At 47.7% G+C, this 21800-nt stretch overlaps 1 protein-coding gene across 1 annotated transcript in view; it reads right to left on the bottom strand.

Moving 5' to 3' along the window:
- The window catches only part of LOC134927268 (ATP-dependent translocase ABCB1-like), a 406228-nt gene that overhangs the window by 87975 nt on the left and 296453 nt on the right, over window positions 1-21800 (bottom strand). Inside the window, exons 19-20 of the mRNA XM_063921480.1 lie at window positions 1028-1105; window positions 291-374 (exon numbers count right to left, since the gene is read on the bottom strand). Coding sequence (XP_063777550.1) covers window positions 291-374; window positions 1028-1105 — 162 coding nt within the window. The remainder of the gene's footprint in view (window positions 1-290; window positions 375-1027; window positions 1106-21800) is intronic.

Genomic DNA, 21800 nt, shown 5'->3' with positions numbered 1-21800 from the left:
AATTGACACTCAGCAGCTGATTATAAATCAAATATTTTTTATTAAGATCTTAAATTGTATACATATATTAGCGCCATGAGACATTTTGGTAAATCAGTGGCTATTTAGTGTGCCTAGAATAAAGGTGTATGAGGACACATCAGTATCAGAACTCCTTACATACTAGAAAAGAGAAGTGATAACGTGTAATCTGCAACACTGCTTGCACAAAATCAGCACAGCATCCGCCCGTGTATAACCGATGACAGTGCTGTAGGTGTGTAGGTAGAAGCAGGCAACAAAATACCTACCCCCTGAACTTGTGATGCATCAGTAGCCAGTCGTGTGGTTAAAGCCCCAGTACTGTTCTTCTTGTCATCAAACCAGCCCATTTCCTGCAAATATGTAACAGCTTCATAACTATCTGGAACACAGCAATTATTCATATACCGGTTGAGTATCCCATATCCAAATATTCCGAAATACGGAATATTCCGAAATACGGACGTTTTTGAATGAGAGTGAGATAGTGAAACCTTTGTTTTTTGATGACTCAATGTACACAAATTTTGTTTAATACACAAAGTTATTAAAAATATTGTATTAAATGACCTTCAGGCTGTGTGTATAAGGTGTATATGAAACATAAATGAATTGTGTGAATGTATACACACTTTGTTTAATGCACAAAGTTATAAAAAATATTGGATAAAATTGCCTTCAGGCTGTGTGTATAAGGTGTATATGTAACATAAATTCATTCTGTGCTTAAATTTAGGTCCCATCACCATGATATCTCATTATGGTATGCAATTATTCCAAAATACGGAAAAATCCCATATCCAAAATACCTCTGGTCCCAAGCATTTTGGATTATGGATACTCAACCTGTAATACAAAGTACACAGAATCCTGTCAATCCAAGCAGCAGAATAATCAGCAGTCTTATAAAAGTCCCGCTTCATGCTGTCTCTTTTCTTATAGTACATGTAACTAAATTTCCATGCATGTGATGTTATCATACATAAGTGGACGGATACATTCCTACCTGTCTTAACATTGCCTTGAAGGTCATCAGTCTGAGTCTCTTTGTGAGAATCTCTCCTGCTTTCCCAAATGTGAATCCCTGTGACAAGGTGAATGAACAATGGTGGTCATTCCGAGTTGTTCGCTCGTTGCCGTTTTTCGCAACGCAGCGATTAGGTGGAAGATGCGCATGCGCATGGTACGCAGCGCGCATGCACTAAGTAATTTAACACAAAACTTTGGAGATTTGCACAAGCTCGAGCGACGTTTTGTTCAACGCTCGAGTGATCATAGTGTGATTGACAGAAAGTGGGTGGCTCTGGGCAGAAACTGGCCGTTTTCAGGGAGTGTGCTAAAAAACGCAGGAGTGGCTGGAGAAACGGGGGAGTGGCTGGCCAAACGCAGGGCGTGTTTGTGACGTCAAACCAGGAACTAAACGGACTGAGGTGATCGCAGTCTAGGAGTAGGTCTGGAGCTACTCAGAAACTTCAAGGAATTATTTAGTAGCAGTTCTGCTAATCTTTCGTTCGCTATTCTGCTAAGCTAAAATACTCTCCCAGAGGGCGGCGGCCTAGTGTGTGCAATGCTGCTAAAAGCAGCTAGCGAGCGAACAACTCGGAATGAGGGTCAATATTATGTAAGTCTTTGCAGTTGTTTTTATAATTTCACTGGGCATGTAACTAAAAAAGTCTATGAGGAATTATTACTATTATTATCATTAACATCACCAGCATGCTTTACAAAAGGATATAATTATTTTTTCTTATTGAAACATGATCTATTTAACTAAAAACCAGAAATGTAACTGGACACCCAGGGACCACCTTCATTAGAACCAAGTCACCAATATAATTCAGCCCTCGTGACCAGCATCCATACAACCCAAGTGACCAGCATCTATATAGTGCAGCTGTAGAGACCAGCATCCACACAACTACAGTGACTAGCATAAATACAGTGCAGCCCCAGTGACCAGCATCCACCCAACCCCAGTGATCAGCATCCCTACAACCCCAGTGTCCAGCATCTATATAGTGCAGCTGTAGAGACCAGCATCCACACAACCACAGTGACTAGCATAAATACAGTGCAGCCCCAGTGACCAGCATCCACCCAACCCCAGTGATCAGCATCCCTACAACCCCAGTGTCCAGCATCTATATAGTGCAGCTGTAGAGACCAGCATCCACACAACCACAGTGACTAGCATAAATACAGGGCAGCCCCAGTGACCAGCATCCACCCAATCCCAGTGATCAGCATCCATACAACCCTAGTGACCAGCATCTATACAACCACAGTGACTAGCATAAATACAGGGCAGCCCCAGTGACCAGCAGCCCTACAAGCCCAGTGCCCTGCATCCATAGTAACATAGTAATTGAGGTTGAAAAGAGGCAAAATGCCCATCGCGTTCAACCTATATTTTCTATTAAGTTGAGTTGATTTTACTGTATCTGCTGAAGAATGTTTTATGACTAATTAACTACTACAAATCATGTTACACCCGGATTAACAACGTCAATATTTTAAATGTTGTAACCTTGGATATCCTTTTCAATCAGAAATTCATCCAATCCCTTTTTAAATGCATTTACAGAGTCCGCCATTACCACCTTCCCTGGCAAGGAATTCCAAATCCTTATTGCCCTAACAGTGAAGAACCCTTTCCTCCGTTGCGTGCGGAATTTTCTCTCCTCCAGCCTCAGCGAGTGCCCACGTGTCCTAAACAGAGTTCTTTTAAGAAATAATTCCTCTGATAGCTCTTTGTAGTGCCTCTTTACATATTCGAAGACATTAATAATGTCTCCTCTTAGACGCCTCTTTTCCAGTGTATACATGTTCAACCTAGTAAGCCTTCCTCATAATCCAGTCCCTCTAGCCCTTTAATCAATTTAGTAGCTCGCCTTTGAACCCTTTCGAGTTCACTGATATCTTTTTTATACAGTGGAAACTGAACACAATATTCCAGGTGGGGACGTACCAATGATTTGTACAGCGGCAGAATTACATCCTCGTCCCTTGTCTCAATTTCCCGTTTTATGCACGCTAACACCTTACCTGCCTTCTTTACTGCGCTTTGACATTGTATATGGTTATTAAGTTTATTATCAATGAGTACCCCCAAATTCTTTTCCAAAACTGTTACCCCTAGTTTAATATGTAGGATGCAAGTTTGTTTTTAGTCCCGAAATGCATAATCTTGCATTTTTCTATATTGAACCTCATTCTCCATTTAGACGCCCAGATTTCAAGTTTAGATAAATCATTCTGCAGAGACTCCACATCTATTTCTAAATTAATTACCCTACACAGTTTAGTATCATCTGCAAAGATTGACACTGTGCTTTCCAGGCCTTTTTCTAGGTTATTGATAAATATGTTGAACAGTAGTGGCCCGAGTACGGACCCCTGTGGTACTCTGCTGACTGCTGGTGTCTAGCTTGAGGACTTCCCGTTGACCACTACTCGCTGTACCCTGTTGTCCAGCCAGTTATTTATCCATGTACAAACAGTTTTTCCTAGGCCAAGCTCTTTTAATTTGATGATTAGTCTCCTCTGAGGCACTGTATCGAAGGCTTTTGCAAAATCTAAGTAGACCACATCCACTGCTTTTCCTTGGTCAAGATTGTTGCTCACTTCCTCGTACAAGTTAACTAAGTTAGTTTGACATGATCTGTCCCTCACAAACCCATGCTGGTTCGTGCTAATAATCTTAGTGGTCTGCAGATACTCCTGTATGCTATCCCTTAGAATTCCTTCAAATATTTTCCCCACTATTGATGTCAAACTAACCGGCCTGTAGTTACCCGGATGATTTTTGGATCCCTTTTTAAATAATGGTACTACCTCTGCTATATGCCAATCCTTCGGTACCATGTCAGATCTAATTGAACTATTGAAAATCAAGTATAGGGGTCTTGCTAGAACTCCAGTGTCCACCATCCATACAGTGCAGCCCCAGGGACCAGCATCCATACAACCCTAGTGACCAGCATCCATACAACCCTAGTGAGCAGCACCTATACATCCCCAGTGACCAGCATCCATACAAAAACAGGATTTTAATACCTACTGGTAAATACTTTTCTCCTAGTCCGTAGAGGATGCTGGGATCCACTTCATGACCATGGGGTATAGACGGTTCCGCAGGAGCCATGGGCACTCTTAAGACTTTTCAATGGGTGTGAACTGGCTCCTCCCTCTATGCCCCTCCTGCAGACCTCAGTTATAGGAACTGTGCCCTGGGAGACGGACATTTTGAGGAAAGGATTTACTTTTAATACTAGTGGTGAGATACATACCAGCTCACACCTCAACCATGCCGCACAACATGGCATTCAACATATCACACGCCAACAGGCATGAACCAATTACATGTGCAATCCAGGTTCCCCCCTTTTTTCCACTATATTTGTGTATATATTGTACACTGGAAGGCAAGGCTTCCTTCCTCTGGATTGGCACTCCTCCCATTCACCCTCAGGTGTTTTAATTAGCTGGGTTCCTGCATTTCAGATCACACATTGATAAGGCCCTATTTAGAGGTAAGTCCTGTATAAATTTATAGAATGTGATAATATAAGGGATGTTAGGGACCCATGTGATGAAGTCACCTGGCCGCGGTACATGGGCCCGCATATTTGCGCAAATGTGTGCTAAGAACTTCAATTATACTCCATGTTAATTGTGAGGGTTTATTTAAATTATTTTTATTATCAGTGTTCTTAGTGCTAAGAGTGTGCATCTGCATCTCTCTTCCCCCAGCATAGTATTAGAAGCCTCAGCATGATAGCACCTCTTGATGTCTTTAGTATTAGGATGTGCAATCCAGGTTCCCCCCTTTTTATGAACCAATTACAGCAATATGCTGAAACTAATATAACACAACATGTGTAACTCTAATTAACTAAACTGCAGGTAAAGTACGCACTGGGACAGGCGCCCAGCATCCTCTACGGACTAGGAGAAAAGGATTTACCGGTAGGTATTAAAATCCTAATTACTCATACGTTCTAGAGGATGCTGGGGATCACTTCATGACCATGGGGTTTATACCAAAGCTCCAGTAAGGGCCGGAGAGTGCGGATGACCCTGCAGCACCGATTGACCGAACATGAGGTCTTCATCGGCCAAGATGTCAAATTTGTAGAATTTTGCACATTTGTTTGACCCCGACCAAGTAGCTGCCCGGCAAAGTTGTAAAGCCGAGATCCCCCGGGCAGCCGCCCAGTATGAGCCCACCTTCCTAGTGGAATGGGCCTTCACCGACGTCGGTAATGGCAATCCAACTGTAGTATGAGCCTGCTGAATCGTACCTCTGATCCAACGTGCAATAGTCTACTTGGAAGCAGGACACACAATCTTGTTGGGAGCATACAGGAAAAACAAAGACTCTGTTTTCCGAATTCGAGCTGTTCTAGCGCCATAAATCTTCAAAGTTCTAACCCATCTAGAGACTTTGATTCAGTGAACGTGTCAGTAACTACTGGCACCACAATAGGTTGGTTTATGTGGAAAGATGAAACCACCTTTGGAAGAAAATGTTGGCGAGTTCTCAACTCATGGAAGATCAGGTAAGGGCTCTTGTGAGACAAGGCCCCCAACTCAGACACCCGCCTTGCGGATGCCAATGCCAAAAGCATCACCACTTTCCAATTGAGAAACTTCAACTCTATCTCTCGTAGAGGCTCAAACCAATCCGACTGAAGGAACTGCAACCACATTAAGGTCCCATGGTGCCACTGGAGGCACAAATGGAGGCTGGATGTGCAGAACCCCTTTCACGAAGGTCTGAACCTCTGGAAGAGAGGCCAATTGTTTTGGAAAAACACTGACAAGGCCGAAATCTGGACCTTTATTGACCCCAATCGAAGGCCCGCCTCCACAGCAGCTTGCAGAAAATGGAGAAAACGTCCCAAGTGAAACTCTTCCGTAGGAGCCTTCTTGGATTCACACCAAGACACATATTTTCTCCAAATACGGTGGTAATGTTTCGACGTTACTCCTTTCCTGGCCTAAATAAGTGCGGGAATGACTTCTTTCAGAATACCCTTTCGGGCTAGGATCCGGCGCTCAACAGCCATGCCGTCAAACGTAGCCGCGGTAAGTCTTGATATACGCATGGCTCCTGCTGCAGCAGGTCCTCGCGAAGGGGATCTTCTCTGAGCAACTTCTGAAGATCTGGGTACCAAGCCCTCCATGGCCAGTCCGGGGCAATGAAGATTGCTCGAACCCTTGTTTTTCTTATGATTCCTGAGAACTTTTGGGATCAGCAGAAGTGGAGGGAAGACATACACTGACCGGAATACCCACTGGGTCACTAGCGCATCCACCGCTATTGCTTGAGGGTCTCTCGACCTGGAACAATATCTCTGAAGCTTCTTGTTGAGACGAGATGCCACCATGTCTACTTGAGAAACTCACCAAAGACTTGTCACCACTGCGAAGACTTCTTGGTGGAGGCCCCACTCTCCTGGATGGAGATCGTGTCTGCTGAGGAAGTCTGCTTCCCAGTTGTCTACTCCAGGAATGAAAATTGCAGACAGAGCTTGTACATGCCTTTCTGCCCAGAGGAGGATCTTTGTCACCTCTGCCAATGCCGCTCTGCTTTTCATTCCCCCCTGCCTGTTTATGTATGCGACTGCTGTTACATTGTCCGACTGGATCTGCACGGGATGATCTTGAAGAAGTTGTACCGCTTGTTGAAGGCCGTTGTAAATGACTCTCAATTCCAGCACGTTTATGTGAAGGCAGGCTTCCTGAATTGACCATTTTCCTTGGAAGCTTTTTCCCTGAGTGACAGCTCCCAAGCCCCGGAGACTCGCATCCGTGGTTACCAGGACCCAGTCCTGAATCCCGAACCTGCGTCCCTCTAGTAGGTGCGAACTGTGTAGCCACCACAGGAGTGAAATCCTGGCTTTTGACGACAGGACTATCTTCCGGTGCATGTGTAGGTGGGATCCCGACCACTTGTCCAACAGGTCCCACTGGAATACTCTGGCATGGAACCTGCCAAACGGTATGGCCTCGTAGGCCGCCACCATTTTCCCCAACAACCGAATGCACTGATGGATCGACACACTTGATGGTTTTAATATCTGTTTTGCCATTTTCTGGCTTTCCAGAGCTTTTTCCACCAGAAGAAAAACTCTCTGAACTTCTGTGTCCAGAATCATCCCGAGAAAAGACAATCTTGTCGTCGGATCCAACTGTGATTTTGGAAAATTTATGATCCAACCATGTTGTTGGAGTGTAGACAGGGAGAGTGTGATGTTCTGTAGCAACTGCTCCCTGGATCTCGCCTTTATCAGGAGATCGTCCAGATAAGGAATTATATTGACTCCTTTTTGACGAAGGAGGACCACCATCTCCGCCATAACCTTGGTGAATACCCTCGGCGCCGTGGAGAGACCGAAAGACAACGTCTGGAACTGGTAATGGCAGTCATGAACCCCGAATCTCAGATAAACCTGGTGAAGAGGATTAATTGGAACATGCAGGTAAGCATCATTTATGTCCACCGACACCATGTAATCCCCCTCCTCCAGACTGGAAATCACTGCCTGAGTGATTCCATCTTGAACTTGAACCGTTTCAAGTAGAGATTCAGATTTTTTAGGTTTAGGATCAGTCTGACCAAGCCGTCCGGCTTCGGAACTACAAAGAGGCTTGAATAAAACCCCTCTCCTTGTTGTGGCAAAGGTACCAGGACTATAATCTGGTCCTGACATAATTTTTGAATTGCCGTCGTTACTGCTTCTCTTTCTGGAAGAGAAGCTGGCAAGGTCGATTTGAAAAATCGGCATGGGGGAACGTCTTGAAACTCCAGTTTGTACCCCTGGGACACTATTTGTAAAACCCAGGGATCTAGACCAGATTGAATCCAACCCTGACTGAACAGTTTGAGACGTGCCCCCACCCGAGCGGCCTCCCGCAAGGGAGCCCCAGCGTCATGCTGTAGATTTGGCAGAAGTAGGGGTAGACTTCTGCTCCTGGGAACCTGGAGCCGCTGTGGGCTTCTTTCCCTATCCCCTTCCCCTACCTGCAAAGAAGGGGGAACCTCTCGCTCTTTTGTATTTACTGGGCCGAAAGGACTGCATGTGAGGGTGATATGTTTTTTTTGCCGGTGCAGGCGCATAGAGCAAAAATGTCGACTTACCTGCGGTAGCCGCCGAGACTAACGCATCCAGTCCATCGCCAAATAAGGCCTCACCTTTATATGGGAGTGTTATGATTCCAGTACTTCTGACCAGAGAGATCTTATGACAGAGGCCAGAGTACTGGAAGGGAATGCTGGTTACGGGAGCAGGAAAGCCTAGTAACCCCTGGCGCCCTAACTCCGTTGTCTCGCCCGTGTTATCAGAGATCCCCTGCAAGACTATGGTTGCTTGAGCCCATGGCAGCCGCGTTTGAAGGGCGGATTATGTCTGCCCAACTCCGATGCCCCCTCAGGTCTTAATGGGAGACAAAGGGAAATCCGAGACAGGGTGATAACAAGGGGCCCTCTGACTAAGAAACCAGGCCAGGGGCTACAAGCTAACTAACTTAAACCAGAAGTATGTGCGGACAAACCGCCAGGGAAAAGGACAACCAAAAATCCACTATCCGTAACTCCTATCCAGCACCGCTGGATACCAGAGTGGATTTGTGGGAGCGGAATCCTCCGCAAAAACTCAGAAACACAATATAACCAAATAATAAATAGTAAGCGGTCAAGCCGCAACACACGGCTACGCCGCGACTCACGAACACCACAGGATGTTAAAGGTGCTCGGTCTGGACTCCAGGAAAAGATGACAACTTCCGAGTACTGGACCACTGAGGACAGGAACGACCGGATAGAACAGGACTGGAAAACTCTCTGCAACTGACACAGCAAACAGGAAGCTATAACCGGCGTCTGTGAGAAGTCCTGAGAGTGCTTTTAAATGGGAGCCCTCCAATCAGGAGCCAGACAGGGCTAATTACAATATGCCGTGCAGCTGCATGCTGCACGGCCAGGAACCAGTGAGGTGATTAACTTAGACCTAGCAACGGGGAACGCGGTCCGACAGTGGCGTCCCCGTTGCTAGGGTCTGTGCGGCTCCGTGCGCCCGGCGTCTAGCGTTGCTAGGGAGCCAGCGGCTGTCCGCATGCAGCGTCCCTAGTTGCTAGGCGCCGGGCCGCACTGACGAGCGGACCCTCGGCGCCTAACAGTACCCCCCCCTTGAGGAGGGGTCAAGGAACCCCTAAAGCCAGGTTTATGGGGAAATTCTCGAAAAAATGCCCTCTTGAGCCTCGGGGCATGGAGATCTTTATCCAGGACCCAAGACCTTTCTTCTGGACCATAACCTCTCCAATGTACCAGAAAATAAAGCCGACCCCGGGAAAACTTGGAATCGAGAACCTTCTCCACCAAGAACTCCTGCTGACCCTGTACATCTACTGGTGATTTCCCCTGAGAGACCTTTCGAGAAAATCTACTGGAAGAAACGTATGGTTTCAACAAGGAGCAATGGAACGTATTTCCGATCCGGAGAGTTCTTGGTAAACGTAACCGGAAAGCAACTGGATTGATTTTTTTTATAATATGAAACGGTCCAATAAATTTGGGGCCCAATCTGGCTGAGGTTTGTCGAAGTTTAATGTTGCGAGTCGACAACCATACCCTATCTCCTACTTTAAAAGTGCAAGGCCGCCGGAGCCTGTCAGAAATTTTTTTCTCCCGAAATGCCGCTTTTCTGAGAGCAAGGTGCACTTTTCTCCAAATGAGTCTGAGATGAGAGGTCAAGGTCAGCGAGGAGACAGAGGAATGTTGAAAAAAGGAATTAGCCCTGGGGTGAAAACCGAAAACTGTAAAAAATGGAGACACATTGGTGGAGGAATGACAGGCATTGTTGTAAGCAAACTCCGCCAAAGGAAGAAACTCGGACCAATCATTTTGGAGTTTGGCCGAGTACAAACGCAAATACTGTTTTAATGATTGATTAACTCGCTCAGTCTGCCCGTTGGATTGGGGATGGTAGCCGGACGTTAAAGACAATTTCATCTTTAATGAGGCACAAAAAGACTTCCAAAATTGTGCAATGAATTGTGGACCCCGATCAGAAACAATATCAGTGGGTAATCCATGGAGTCTGAAAACATGGCGGAGGAACAAAACTGCCAATCCCTGGGCAGATGGCAGTCGGGGAAGAGCAATGAAATGAGCCATCTTGCTAAAACGGTCCACTACTACCCATATGACTCTGCATCCGGCTGACAGAGGGAGGTCTACCACAAAATCCATGGAAATATGAGACCATGGCCTGAGAGGAACATTTAAGGGCATAAGTTGACCGATAGGCAAGGAACGGGGAACTTTATGCTGTGCACAGACTTGACAAGAAAAAACAAACTCCTTAATGTCTTTGGAAAGACCAGGCCACCATACTGAGCGGGAGACTAATTCCAAAGTCTTAGAGATCCCCGGATGCCCGGCAACTTTGCTATCATGAAACTCAGTCAAAACAGTTGCTCTCAAAAACTCAGGGACATAAAGACGACCAGCAGGAGTATTTCCAGGAGCTTGATGTTGAAGCTGCTTCAACTGGGTGAATAAATCTTGTGTGAGACCTGCCCGAATGACTGAAGACGGAAGTATGGGAGTAACAGGACTGTTATCATGAACTGGAAGAAAACTGCGTGACAGGGCATCCGCCTTGGTATTCTTGGAACCTGGCCTGAAGGTGATAAAAAACTTGAAACGAGTAAAAAATAAAGCCCAACGAGCCTGCCGGGCATTCAGCCGTTTAGCTGATTCGATGTACTGAAGATTTTTGTGATCAGTCAAAACTGAAATGGTATGTGTTGCTCCCTCAAGCCAATGCCTCCACTCCTCGAAAGCCCATTTAATAGCCAGTAATTCCCGGTTACCAACATCGTAGTTGGATTCAGCAGAAGAGAATTTCCTGGACATAAAGGCACAAGGATGTAATTCTAGAGAGTCCGGATCCTTCTGAGACAGGATAGCCCCTACTCCAATCTCCGAGGCATCAACCTCAACAATGAAAGGCAATTCTGGGTTGGGATGTCTGAGGACTGGGGCTGAGATGAAGGCTTGTTTCAAGGCCTGAAAAGATACTTCAGCTTCACGTGACCAGTTGGTTGGATCCGCTCCCTTCTTAGTCAGCGCCACAATGGGAGCAACCAGGTCGGAAAAAGAATGAATAAATCTTCTATAATAGTTCGCAAACCCTAAAAAGCGCTGAATTGCTTTTAAGTTGGTGGGTTGCGCCCAACTAAGGATGGCTTGGAGCTTCTTTGGTTCCATACAGAATCCCCGAGGGGAAATAATGTACCCTAAAAAGGATACCTCCGTGACATGAAATTCACACTTCTCCAGCTTGGCATATAGGTGATTTTCACGTAATTTTTGAAGAACCTGACGCACCTGGGTAACATGTTGTTCAATTGAGTCAGAATAGATCAAGATATCGTCTAAGTAGACAACTACGAATCTTCCAAGAAAATCACGGAGCACATCGTTAATGAGATCCTGGAAAACTGCCGGAGCGTTAGACAGGCCGAATGGCATAACCAGATACTCGTAGTGACCTGATTGAGTACTGAATGCCGTTTTCCACTCATCTCCTGACTTGATTCGGATGAGGTTATACGCTCCTCTCAGGTCAATCTTAGAAAAAATCACAGCCGAACGTAGCTGATCAAAGAGGACAGAAATCAGCGGCAAAGGGTAAGTATTCTTTACTGAGATCTTATTCAAGGCTCTAAAGTCAATGCAGGGTCTGAGTGATCCATCTTTCTTCTCCACAAAGAAGAAGCCTGCACTTAAAGGGGATTTAGATGGCCTGATAAATCCTTTCCCTAAGCTCTCTTTAACATACTCATTCATGGCCACAGTTTCTGGTCCGGACAATGCATATAACCTTCCCTTTGGCAATGTGGCACCAGGAATTAGCTCAATAGCACAATCATAAGGCCGATGGGGAGGCAGAATGTCCGCATTGCCCTTGGAAAATACATCAACAAAATCCTGGTATTCCACAGGAATGGGTGCGGGAATGACAGCAGCAATTCTGAGGGGAAGCGTAATACATTCCTTATTACAGATGGTACCCCATTGTGAGATCTCCCCCGACTGCCAATCAATGATGGGATTATGAAAGGCCAGCCAAGGGTGACCCAGAACCACTGGAACTGCTGGGCAATGGGTAAGGAAAAATTAATTTTTTTCGGAATGAAGAGCTCCTACCGAAAGTAGAACAGGTGGTGTACAGAGAGAAATAACCCCATTGGATAAGGGACTCCCATCTAAACCATGCATTGTGATATGCCTACCCAAGGTTAACTGAGGAATACCTAAGGCCTTGGCCCACGTTAAGTCCATAAAGTTCCCTGCAGCTCCACTGTCAACGAAAGCTGACACCGAAGAACAGAGGCTGCCAAAGGAAACTTTAGCTGGGACTAACAGGGAATTACTCGAGGAGATAAGCTGCAGACCAAAGTGAACCCCCTCACAATTCACTTGGTCGAGGCGTTTCCCGACTTGTTCGGACAATTACGGGCAAAATGTCCTTTACCCCCACAGTACAAACAAAGACCAGAATTTTGCCTTCTGGTTCTTTCTTCAGGAGACAGCTTGGAGAGACCCATCTGCATGGGCTCCTCTATGTCCACAGGAATGGAAAAAACACAAGGGGTAGACCCGACAGGTACTCCTTTTTCAGCCCTCCGCTCTCTGAGACGACGATCAATCTTAATAGAAAGCTCCATGAGTTTATCGAGAGTCTCAGGAGCGGGATACTGAAGGAGACTGTCTTTTATAGACTCAAATAAGCCGAGGCGAAACTGACTGCGCAGGGCTGGGTCATTCCAACCACAGTCGTTCGACCAACGGCGAAACTCCGTACAATAAATCTCTGCGGGATTCCTACCCTGTCTGAGAGCACGTAACTGACTCTCGGCGGATGCCTCTCTATCAGGGTCATCATACAATAGCCCTAAAGACCCCAGAAAGGCGTCTACAGACAACAATGCCGGATCCTCTGTTCTTAAACCAAAAGCCCAGGTCTGGGGATCCCCCTGAAGTAAAGAAATAATAATTCCGACCCGCTGAGATTCCGTACCTGAGGAGACTGGTCTTAAACGAAAATAAAGTTTACAAGACTCTTTAAAATTAAAAAACTGCTTCCTATCACCAGAAAAACGGTCAGGCAAATGCATTTTCGGTTCAGGAACGACCCTCGGGGAAGTCCGTAAAAGATCTTCCTGTGACCTCACCCGAAGGGAAAGATCCTGAACCATCTGAGTAAGTTCTTGAATCTGGCTAACTAGAAGCTGGCCAGGATTTGGCCCTAAACCAGTGGGATTCATGAGGCCGACAAATCTTCTAAACTGAATAAGGGAAAAAATCAAACCCTGTTTAATTTTAAGTTTTGGTCTGGCCGGTTACAATGTTATGATTCCAGTACTTCTGACCTGAGAGATCTTATGACAGAGGCCAGAGTACTGGAAGGGAATGCTGGTTACGGGAGCAGGAAAGCCTAGTAACCCCTGGCGCCCTAACTCCGTTGTCTCGCCCGTGTTATCAGAGATCCCCTGCGAGACTATGGTTGCTTGAGCCCATGGCAGCCGCGTTTGAAGGGCGGATTATGTCTGCCCAACTCCGATGCCCCCTCAGGTCTTAATGGGAGACAAAGGGAAATCCGAGACAGGGTGATAACAAGGGGCCCTCTGACTAAGAAACCAGGCCAGGGGCTACAAGCTAACTAACTTAAACCAGAAGTATGTGCGGACAAACCGCCAGGGAAAAGGACAACCAAAAATCCACTATCCGTAACTCCTATCCAGCACCGCTGGATACCAGAGTGGATTTGTGGGAGCGGAATCCTCCGCAAAAACTCAGAAACACAATATAACCAAATAATAAATAGTAAGCGGTCAAGCCGCAACACACGGCTACGCCGCGACTCACGAACACCACAGGATGTTAAAGGTGCTCGGTCTGGACTCCAGGAAAAGATGACAACTTCCGAGTACTGGACCACTGAGGACAGGAACGACCGGATAGAACAGGACTGGAAAACTCTCTGCAACTGACACAGCAAACAGGAAGCTATAACCGGCGTCTGTGAGAAGTCCTGAGAGTGCTTTTAAATGGGAGCCCTCCAATCAGGAGCCAGACAGGGCTAATTACAATATGCCGTGCAGCTGCATGCTGCACGGCCAGGAACCAGTGAGGTGATTAACTTAGACCTAGCAACGGGGAACGCGGTCCGACAGTGGCGTCCCCGTTGCTAGGGTCTGTGCGGCTCCGTGCGCCCGGCGTCTAGCGTTGCTAGGGAGCCGGCGGCTGTCCGCATGCGGCGTCCCTAGTTGCTAGGCGCTGGGCCGCACTGACGAGCGGACCCTCGGCGCCTAACAGGAGAGCCTCCATATTTCTTTTGGAATCAGCATCCGCGTTCCACTGGCGAATCCACAATGCCCGCCTAGCCGATACTGCCATAGTAGCGGCTTGTGAACTCAAGAGTCCTATATCTTTCATCGCTTCTAGCATGTATGCGGCAGCGTCTTTGATATTCCCTAACTTAAGGAATATCTAATCTTTATCAATCGTGTCAATTTCTGATGACACGCTTTCTGACCATTTTTCAATAGCGCGACTCACCCATGCGCAAGCAATTGTGGGTCTGAGTAGCGTACCATTTGCAACATAAATGGATTTCAATGTAGTTTCCATTTTGCGGTCTGCCGGCTCATTTAGTGAAGCCATGCCAGGTGCAGGGAGAATTACCTTCTTTGTCAACCTGGACAGAGCACTATCTAACACAGGGGGTGACTCCCATATTTTTCTGTCCTCCACCGGGAAAGGATAAGCTATCTGAATTCTCTTGGGAATATGAAATTTCTTTTCGGGATTCACCCACATCCCTTCAAAGAGAGTATTAAGCTCGTGGGAAGGAGGGAAAGTAACCTTGGATTTCTTTTCCTTATAGAAATAAGCCTTCTCCTGAGGTATAGGAGTGGCTTCCGTGACTTTCAGAACTTCCCTTATAGCTACAATCATATATTGTATATTTTTTGCCAATTTATGATCTATTTCTCTGGAGTCAGTATCGTCGACACAAGAATCAGTGTCCGTGTCAGTATCAGTATGCACAATATTCGCAAATGGTCTCTTATGTGACCCAGAGGGGTCGCCTGCGGATGGAAGAACAGAGCCCTGAAAAATCACATCCTCCACAGATTTTCTCCAGTACACAGCATGAGATTCAGACTTATCTAAGCTCCTATTGATATGATGCATACTATCACGTATTTCTTTCACCCATGCAGGCTCTTGGTGTGCCGGCAGCGCCACAACATTACACTTCTGTGTCCCTAAAATGGTTTCCTCCGGGGAGGAACTCCCTGCCCCTGACATGTCTTACACACGTGTACAACACACACACACACACACACACACACACACACACACACACACACACACACACACACACACACACACTGGGACTTATAGGGGACAGACCCACAGTAAAATCTGTCAGAGGGACACACAGTTTAGGAGCAGCCAGTTCACAACCCCAGCGCCAGAATCTATTGTCTGTGAACACAGAATGCCCACAGACAAGCAGCACTTTTACACAGTAATTCACACTTGTAATGCACCAAAAACGCCTGTGCCCCCCCTTATTTTCACCCTGATACTTGTAGTCAGAAGTGGAGGAAAGGACCAGCGTTGTCTCTGCAGCCCGAGGAGAGGAAATGGCGCTGAGCAGTGTGCTGGCTGCCTGAGGAAGAAGCTCCGCCCCCGCAATGGCGCATTTTTCACTCAGTAATTTTTATAATTTTTATACTGGCGGGGGCAGGGCTGTGCCAGAGGCATCTTATGCCCCCTTTTTGCCAGTTTCTAGGTATTTTTGCTGCCCAGGGCGCCCCCCCTCCCCCTGTACCCTGCAGTGTCTGTGTGTGTGGGCAGCAAAGGTGCGCTGCGCTCCCGCCAGCCGCGCCGTACCTCAGCCGTCACTTTACTTGATAGAAGATCTTCTTCTTCTACTCACCTGTCTTCTGACTTCTGGCTCTGCGAGGGGGGTGACAGCGTGCTGTGGGAGTGAGCATCTAGACACGGCTAGCGTTCAGTACCCTTCAGGAGCTAATGGTGTCCTGTCAGCCAGAAGCAGAGCCATGAAACTCTGAGGAAGCTGGTTCTGCTTCTGCCCCCTCAGTCCCACGAAGCAGGGAGTCTGTTGCCAGCAGTTCTCCCTGAAAATAAAAAACCTAACATAAGTCTTTTCAGAGAAACTCAGTAGAGCTCCTCAGAGTGCATCCAGTCTGCCTGGGCACATTTCTAAAACTGAGGTCTGGAGGAGGGGCATAGAGGGAGGAGCCAGTTCACACCCATTGAAAAGTCTTAAAGTGCCCATGGCTCCTGCGGAACCGTCTATACCCCATGGTCATGAAGTGGACCCCAGCATTCTCTAGGACGTATTACGTGTGTAGAAATATAGCCTGTAATTATGTCAACATGCTCATTGCTGCCGAGAGGGCGGATGGGGTATTGATTACCCAGGCCCAATATTATCTGTGGGGCCTGGAAAGCTGTGGAGGGTCATTTCCCCTCCTCCAAAGCTCGCCGGACCCTTCAGGTACAGTATTCATGTATTTTTCCCAGTTTTTTCCCAGAAGGGGCATATCCAAGTCCCCCTGAATTTAGACACATCCCTTGTCTTGGCAACCCTGACCATGCAAACGCTCTGTTACTTCCCTTCAGCTACAAGTGGAAATGCATTGGAGTCACATATAACTCTGGATTGCCTGCAGACTGATGCATGCAGCTCTGGAGAATGTGCAGTGTGAGAACACACAAGACATGTCCACAAAACTGACATGCATTCAACTCATACTTACCGACTTTTGGGCTGCTCTCTCCGGGAGAGTGCAGCCGGTCGGCTCAGCAGGGCAGGCGGGCAGTGTGGTGACGTGCTGAGGGGGGCGGGCCAGAGGCGGAACGGGGGTGGGCCAGAGGAACGGGTTCGTGGCTTCTGGACGCGTCATGTAAGCCACGCCCCCGATGTGTAATGCCGCTATTACCGGCATTATACAGCAGGGGGCGTGGCTATGATGACGTGATTCAACAAGAATTGCGTCATTGCCTGCCCGGACCGCCCACTTTACTCGCTAAGTGGGCGGCCGGGCAGGGGGTGACCCCTGAAATCGGGAGACTTGCCTGCTCTTCTGGGGGGCCGGGAGGGTCACCCATGGCCGGATTAACAATGGGGCGGATGGAGCTGCAGCTCCAGGCCCCCCATTGAAAACAGGCCAAAAGAGTCTCCTGCAAGGCTGCAATGCAGCTAGCCAGCCAGCGATGACAGGAGAAATACCTTTCTCCTGTCATCACTCATCAACAGCATACACCTCTGGGGCCAAGGCCTCCATGGTAGATGCTAGAATCAAGTGAGCTAAGGAACCTTTTCCGTAAGGGGGAGGAGTTACGACGCAAGGGGGAGGAGCTAGGCCAGCGGGATAGTTCTTCTACTATCCACGCCACCAACTATTACCTTTAGTAATTAGGTGGTGAGCGAAGCGGAGCGGAGCGAGCCACCGTGCCCGAAGTGTGGCGAGCGTACTTTTCGGGTACCCTGTTCGCCCGTAGCTCCTCCCTCTGGTGACGTAGCTCCTCCCCTCAATACGTCACAAGGTCCCTTCAGCCCCTCCGATATAGAACCAACCAAGGCTCCATCTACACCCTCCGCTCTGCCTGCAGTGCAGTGTGCACAACCACCCCCATGTTACCTGAAGCTCAGATAACGTCTGTGCTAAGCTCCGCCCAAACCGCGATAAGCTCCGCCCCATGGACGTTCTGCAGCTGTGCTCCCTCTCCTCTCCCATGCCATCTGATCCAAGGCTCTGTCCCCAGACCGTAAGTTCCACTCACTGCTCCACTCCTTCCAGCCCACACTGAGCCTGGAGCCACCCCCATTCCCCCTGGAAGCCTGAAGCTCCGCCCACAGGTCCGATTAGCTCCGCCCCCTGGGCAGTCAGTGGCTTTGTCCATTTTCCTGGCATCTGAAGTCATGAAAATTCAGCTGCTGCTGTCAATCAGCCAGTGTGCAGAGGCGGATTAAGGTTCAGTGGAGCTTGGACACTTACATGAGGGGGCCCCTATTGCTTAAAGTGTGTAAAAAATATATTTTTATATATATATATATATATATATATATATATGATATGATATGGCAGGGCTGTATGTAGCAGGATGCCAAGTGTGCCACACAGCGCAGTTTGCCTGGAGGTGGCACTCGGAACTAGCAGTCGCAGCAATGTCTGTTTTGACGGGCCTGCCACCAGCAAACCAGGAAGTGGAGAGCGACGAGCCACACAGCATCTCCGTGAACTTCTTGCCCATTGGGACCCATGAAGCCGGGGAACTAAGGAGCAATCAGCCCGACAGCAGGTACAGACATCAGTCGCACTTACAGGAGATAGTGACAGCAGTACAGTTACTACTGCAGTTACTACTGTACTGGGAGCAAGCAGCACTGGAGTCTGACCGTTTGTTCCAGACAGCGCTGCTTGCAGAACGCTCTTCTGTATTGAGCATTTGCAACTTTGGCCTCCAAATAACCAGACTGGGACACACTATAATGGAGTCATGATAATCTGCTACTGCCCCCATCTCGTGCTGTTCCCATCACTATTACCCCCTTCATCCCCTGCACTAATGCCCCCATCTCCTGCTGTTCCCATCACTACTGTCCCCATCATACCCTTCTGTCCCCTGCGCTACTGCCCCCTTCTGCTATTCCCATCACTATTACCCCCTCATCCCCTGCGCTACTGCCCCCCATCTCCTGTTGTTCCCTTCACTATTACCCCCCTCATCCCCTGCGCTACTGCCCCCATCTCCCGCTGTTCCCATCACTACTGTCCCCATCATACCCTTCTGTCCCCTGCGCTACTGCCCCCATCTCCTGCTGATCCCATCACTATTACCCCCTTCATCCCCTGCGCTACTGCCCCCCATCTCCTGCTGTTCCCATCACTTACCCCCTTCATCCCCTGCGCTATTGCCCCCATCTCCTGCTGTTCCCATCACTACTGTCCCCATCATACCCTTCTGTCCCCTGTGCTACTGCCCCCCATCTCCTGCTGTTCCCATCACTATTACCCCCTTCATCCCCTGCGCTATTGCCCCCATCTCCTGCTGTTCCCATCACTACTGTCCCCATCATACCCTTCTGTCCCCTGCGCTACTGCCCCCCATCTCCTGCTGTTCCCATCACTATTACCCCCTTCATCCCCTGCGCTACTGCCCCCCATCTCCTGCTGTTCCCATCACTTACCCCCTTCATCCCCTGCGCTACTGCCCCCATCTCCTGCTGTTCCCATCACTACTGTCCCCATCATACCCTTCTGTCCCCTGCGCTACTGCCCCCTATCTCCTGCTGTTCCCATCACTATTACCCCCCTCATCCCCTGCGCTACTGCCCCCATCTCCTGCTGTTCCCATCACTACTGTCCCCATTATACCCTTCTGTCCCCTGCGCTACTGCCCCCCATCTCCTGCTGTTCCCATCACTATTACCCCCTTCATCCCTTGCGCTACTGCCCCCCATCTCCTGCTGTTCCCATCACTTACCCCCTTCATCCCCTGCGCTATTGCCCCCATCTCCTGCTGTTCCCATCACTACTGTCCCCATCATACCCTTCTGTCCCCTGCGCTACTGCCCCCCATCTCCTGCGGTTCCCATCACTATTACCCCCTTCATCCCCTGCGCTACTGCCCCCCATCTCCTGCTGTTCCCATCACTTACCCCCTTCATCCCCTGCGCTACTGCCCCCATCTCCCGCTGTTCCCATCACTACTGTCCCCATCATACCCCCCTACAGCCCCCCATCTCCTGCTGTTCCCATTAGTACTGCCCCCACATGCTATGTGTTACTTCATACTGTGCCTGCCTCCTATATCCATCTCTCTCTCTCTCTCAATTCACCATTGTTGTGTAGCACAATGTGTATAAAGGTACTACATGAACATGGTGAATGCTCTGCATTATATGGTGGTCACTAAGGGGGTAATTCCGAGTTGATCACACGTAGCAACTTTGTGCTGCTTGTGCGATCAACTAGACGCCGCCTATGGGGGAGTGTATTTTAGCAAAGCAGGGCTGCGATCGCTTGTGTAGACCTGCTATGCTAAAAAAGTTTTGTGCAGAAGTAGACTAGCCCTGCAGTTACTTACCTTGTGTGATCGATCCTGCTATGAAGGTCCTGGAACTGACGTCAGACATCCGCCCACCAATTGCCTTGATATACCTGCGTTCGGATCTCCACGCCCGGAAAACGGTGAGTAGACGCCCCGAAACGCCTCCCCACTATCAAACTTCTTGCGATCGCGCTAGCGATCACTTTCATCTTTCTTCTGGTCGCTGCCCAGCGACGGTCGTCGCCAGGCAACGATGCGCGTGCGCAATGTGGCCACCGCACATGCACAGTTCCGACCCGTTCGCACCGCTGCGATGAACCGCTGCGTGTGAACGGGTCGGAATGACCCCCTAAGATGTTGTCTGTATTATACGTATTATACTAAACATTTAATCACACAAAGGTTGAAAATGAAGAATATTTTCAGAGAGTGCAATTTCAATGTACAAGGGGTAGAGCTTTCAAAGGCATAATTGTTCTTTGCCATAAACATTAAAGGTAATAAAAAAAATTGTTAGCTATCTCTAATAATAATAATATAATAATAATAATAATAATAATAATAATAATAAAAAACACAAAAGTCTGAATAAAAGTTAATACTTGCATGGTAAAGTCTATTTAATTAGTATTGTAATGGTATTTGCACTGCCTAATTACTTGATTTATAGTCGCTATCGATGGCAATGACAATTTAAATTTGTCTTTGTTTTAATATATTTTTATATCTAAAGATTTTTTTGAGGTTTTTTTTTATAATCTTAAAGATTTTTTTTTACATTTTATTTGTATTTTTTAATTAAAAAATAAAACTGAGAGCCCAAACCAGCTCACGCATGAACATCTGCAATGCAGTAAGTTAAGGTGCATAAAACAGACGATATTGCTACTTTTCACCTTTCTGAGCAATATAATTTGTGATATCGCACAGTGTGTATGCTGCATGCGTCGGTTGATGCGTGCTCCTGGGGGTTGTTAATGACCCTCGCTGTCGGCCGTGCATGCAGCTCAATTTGGACTTATCGTCCAAAGCTGCAAGCATGGCTCGGGCACGGCATGATGTCACTGTGCAATATCGCACAGTGTGTATGCCCATGTCGGGTGGCCTGGGCGTGGAGGGAACATAATGTGCGATGTTGCTCATTGAGCGCATCGCACAGTTTGTACAGGGCTTTAAACCTTACCGCCCTGGTCCAGTATTGCCATTCCAGCTCTTTAATTTTCTAAAAAGACGGCAGCTAAGAAGGCAGTTAATTTATTAATTTAATACAGTGCTATAAATGTGGGATGAACACTTACATAAATATGGCAATAACAGTGAACAATTTTGGATGTTTTTCTTTTTATATTAATTTAAACTACTCTAGCACTCAGTAAAAGTCAAACAATACAAATCGCCCCTTTCACAAAAAAACCCACAACTTTTTTCTTATTATAGCTCCACTATAAAGTAGTTGAAGGTGTGCACCAGTTATGCCCTCCATAGCGATAGCCACACCCACAGCACAGGCCACACCCTCTGTAGACCACAGACCCACCATACTGGTCACACCCCCACATCAGTCATTCTGCTGCAGCAATTGTCCCAGCCCCCACAGCGGCACACA

Source organism: Pseudophryne corroboree, chromosome 5 (assembly GCF_028390025.1).
Source record: "Pseudophryne corroboree isolate aPseCor3 chromosome 5, aPseCor3.hap2, whole genome shotgun sequence".
Taxonomy (NCBI): Eukaryota; Metazoa; Chordata; class Amphibia; order Anura; family Myobatrachidae; genus Pseudophryne; species Pseudophryne corroboree.
The sequence above is the reverse complement of the archived record's forward strand: the minus strand, read 5'-3'. Positions and strand labels throughout refer to the sequence as shown.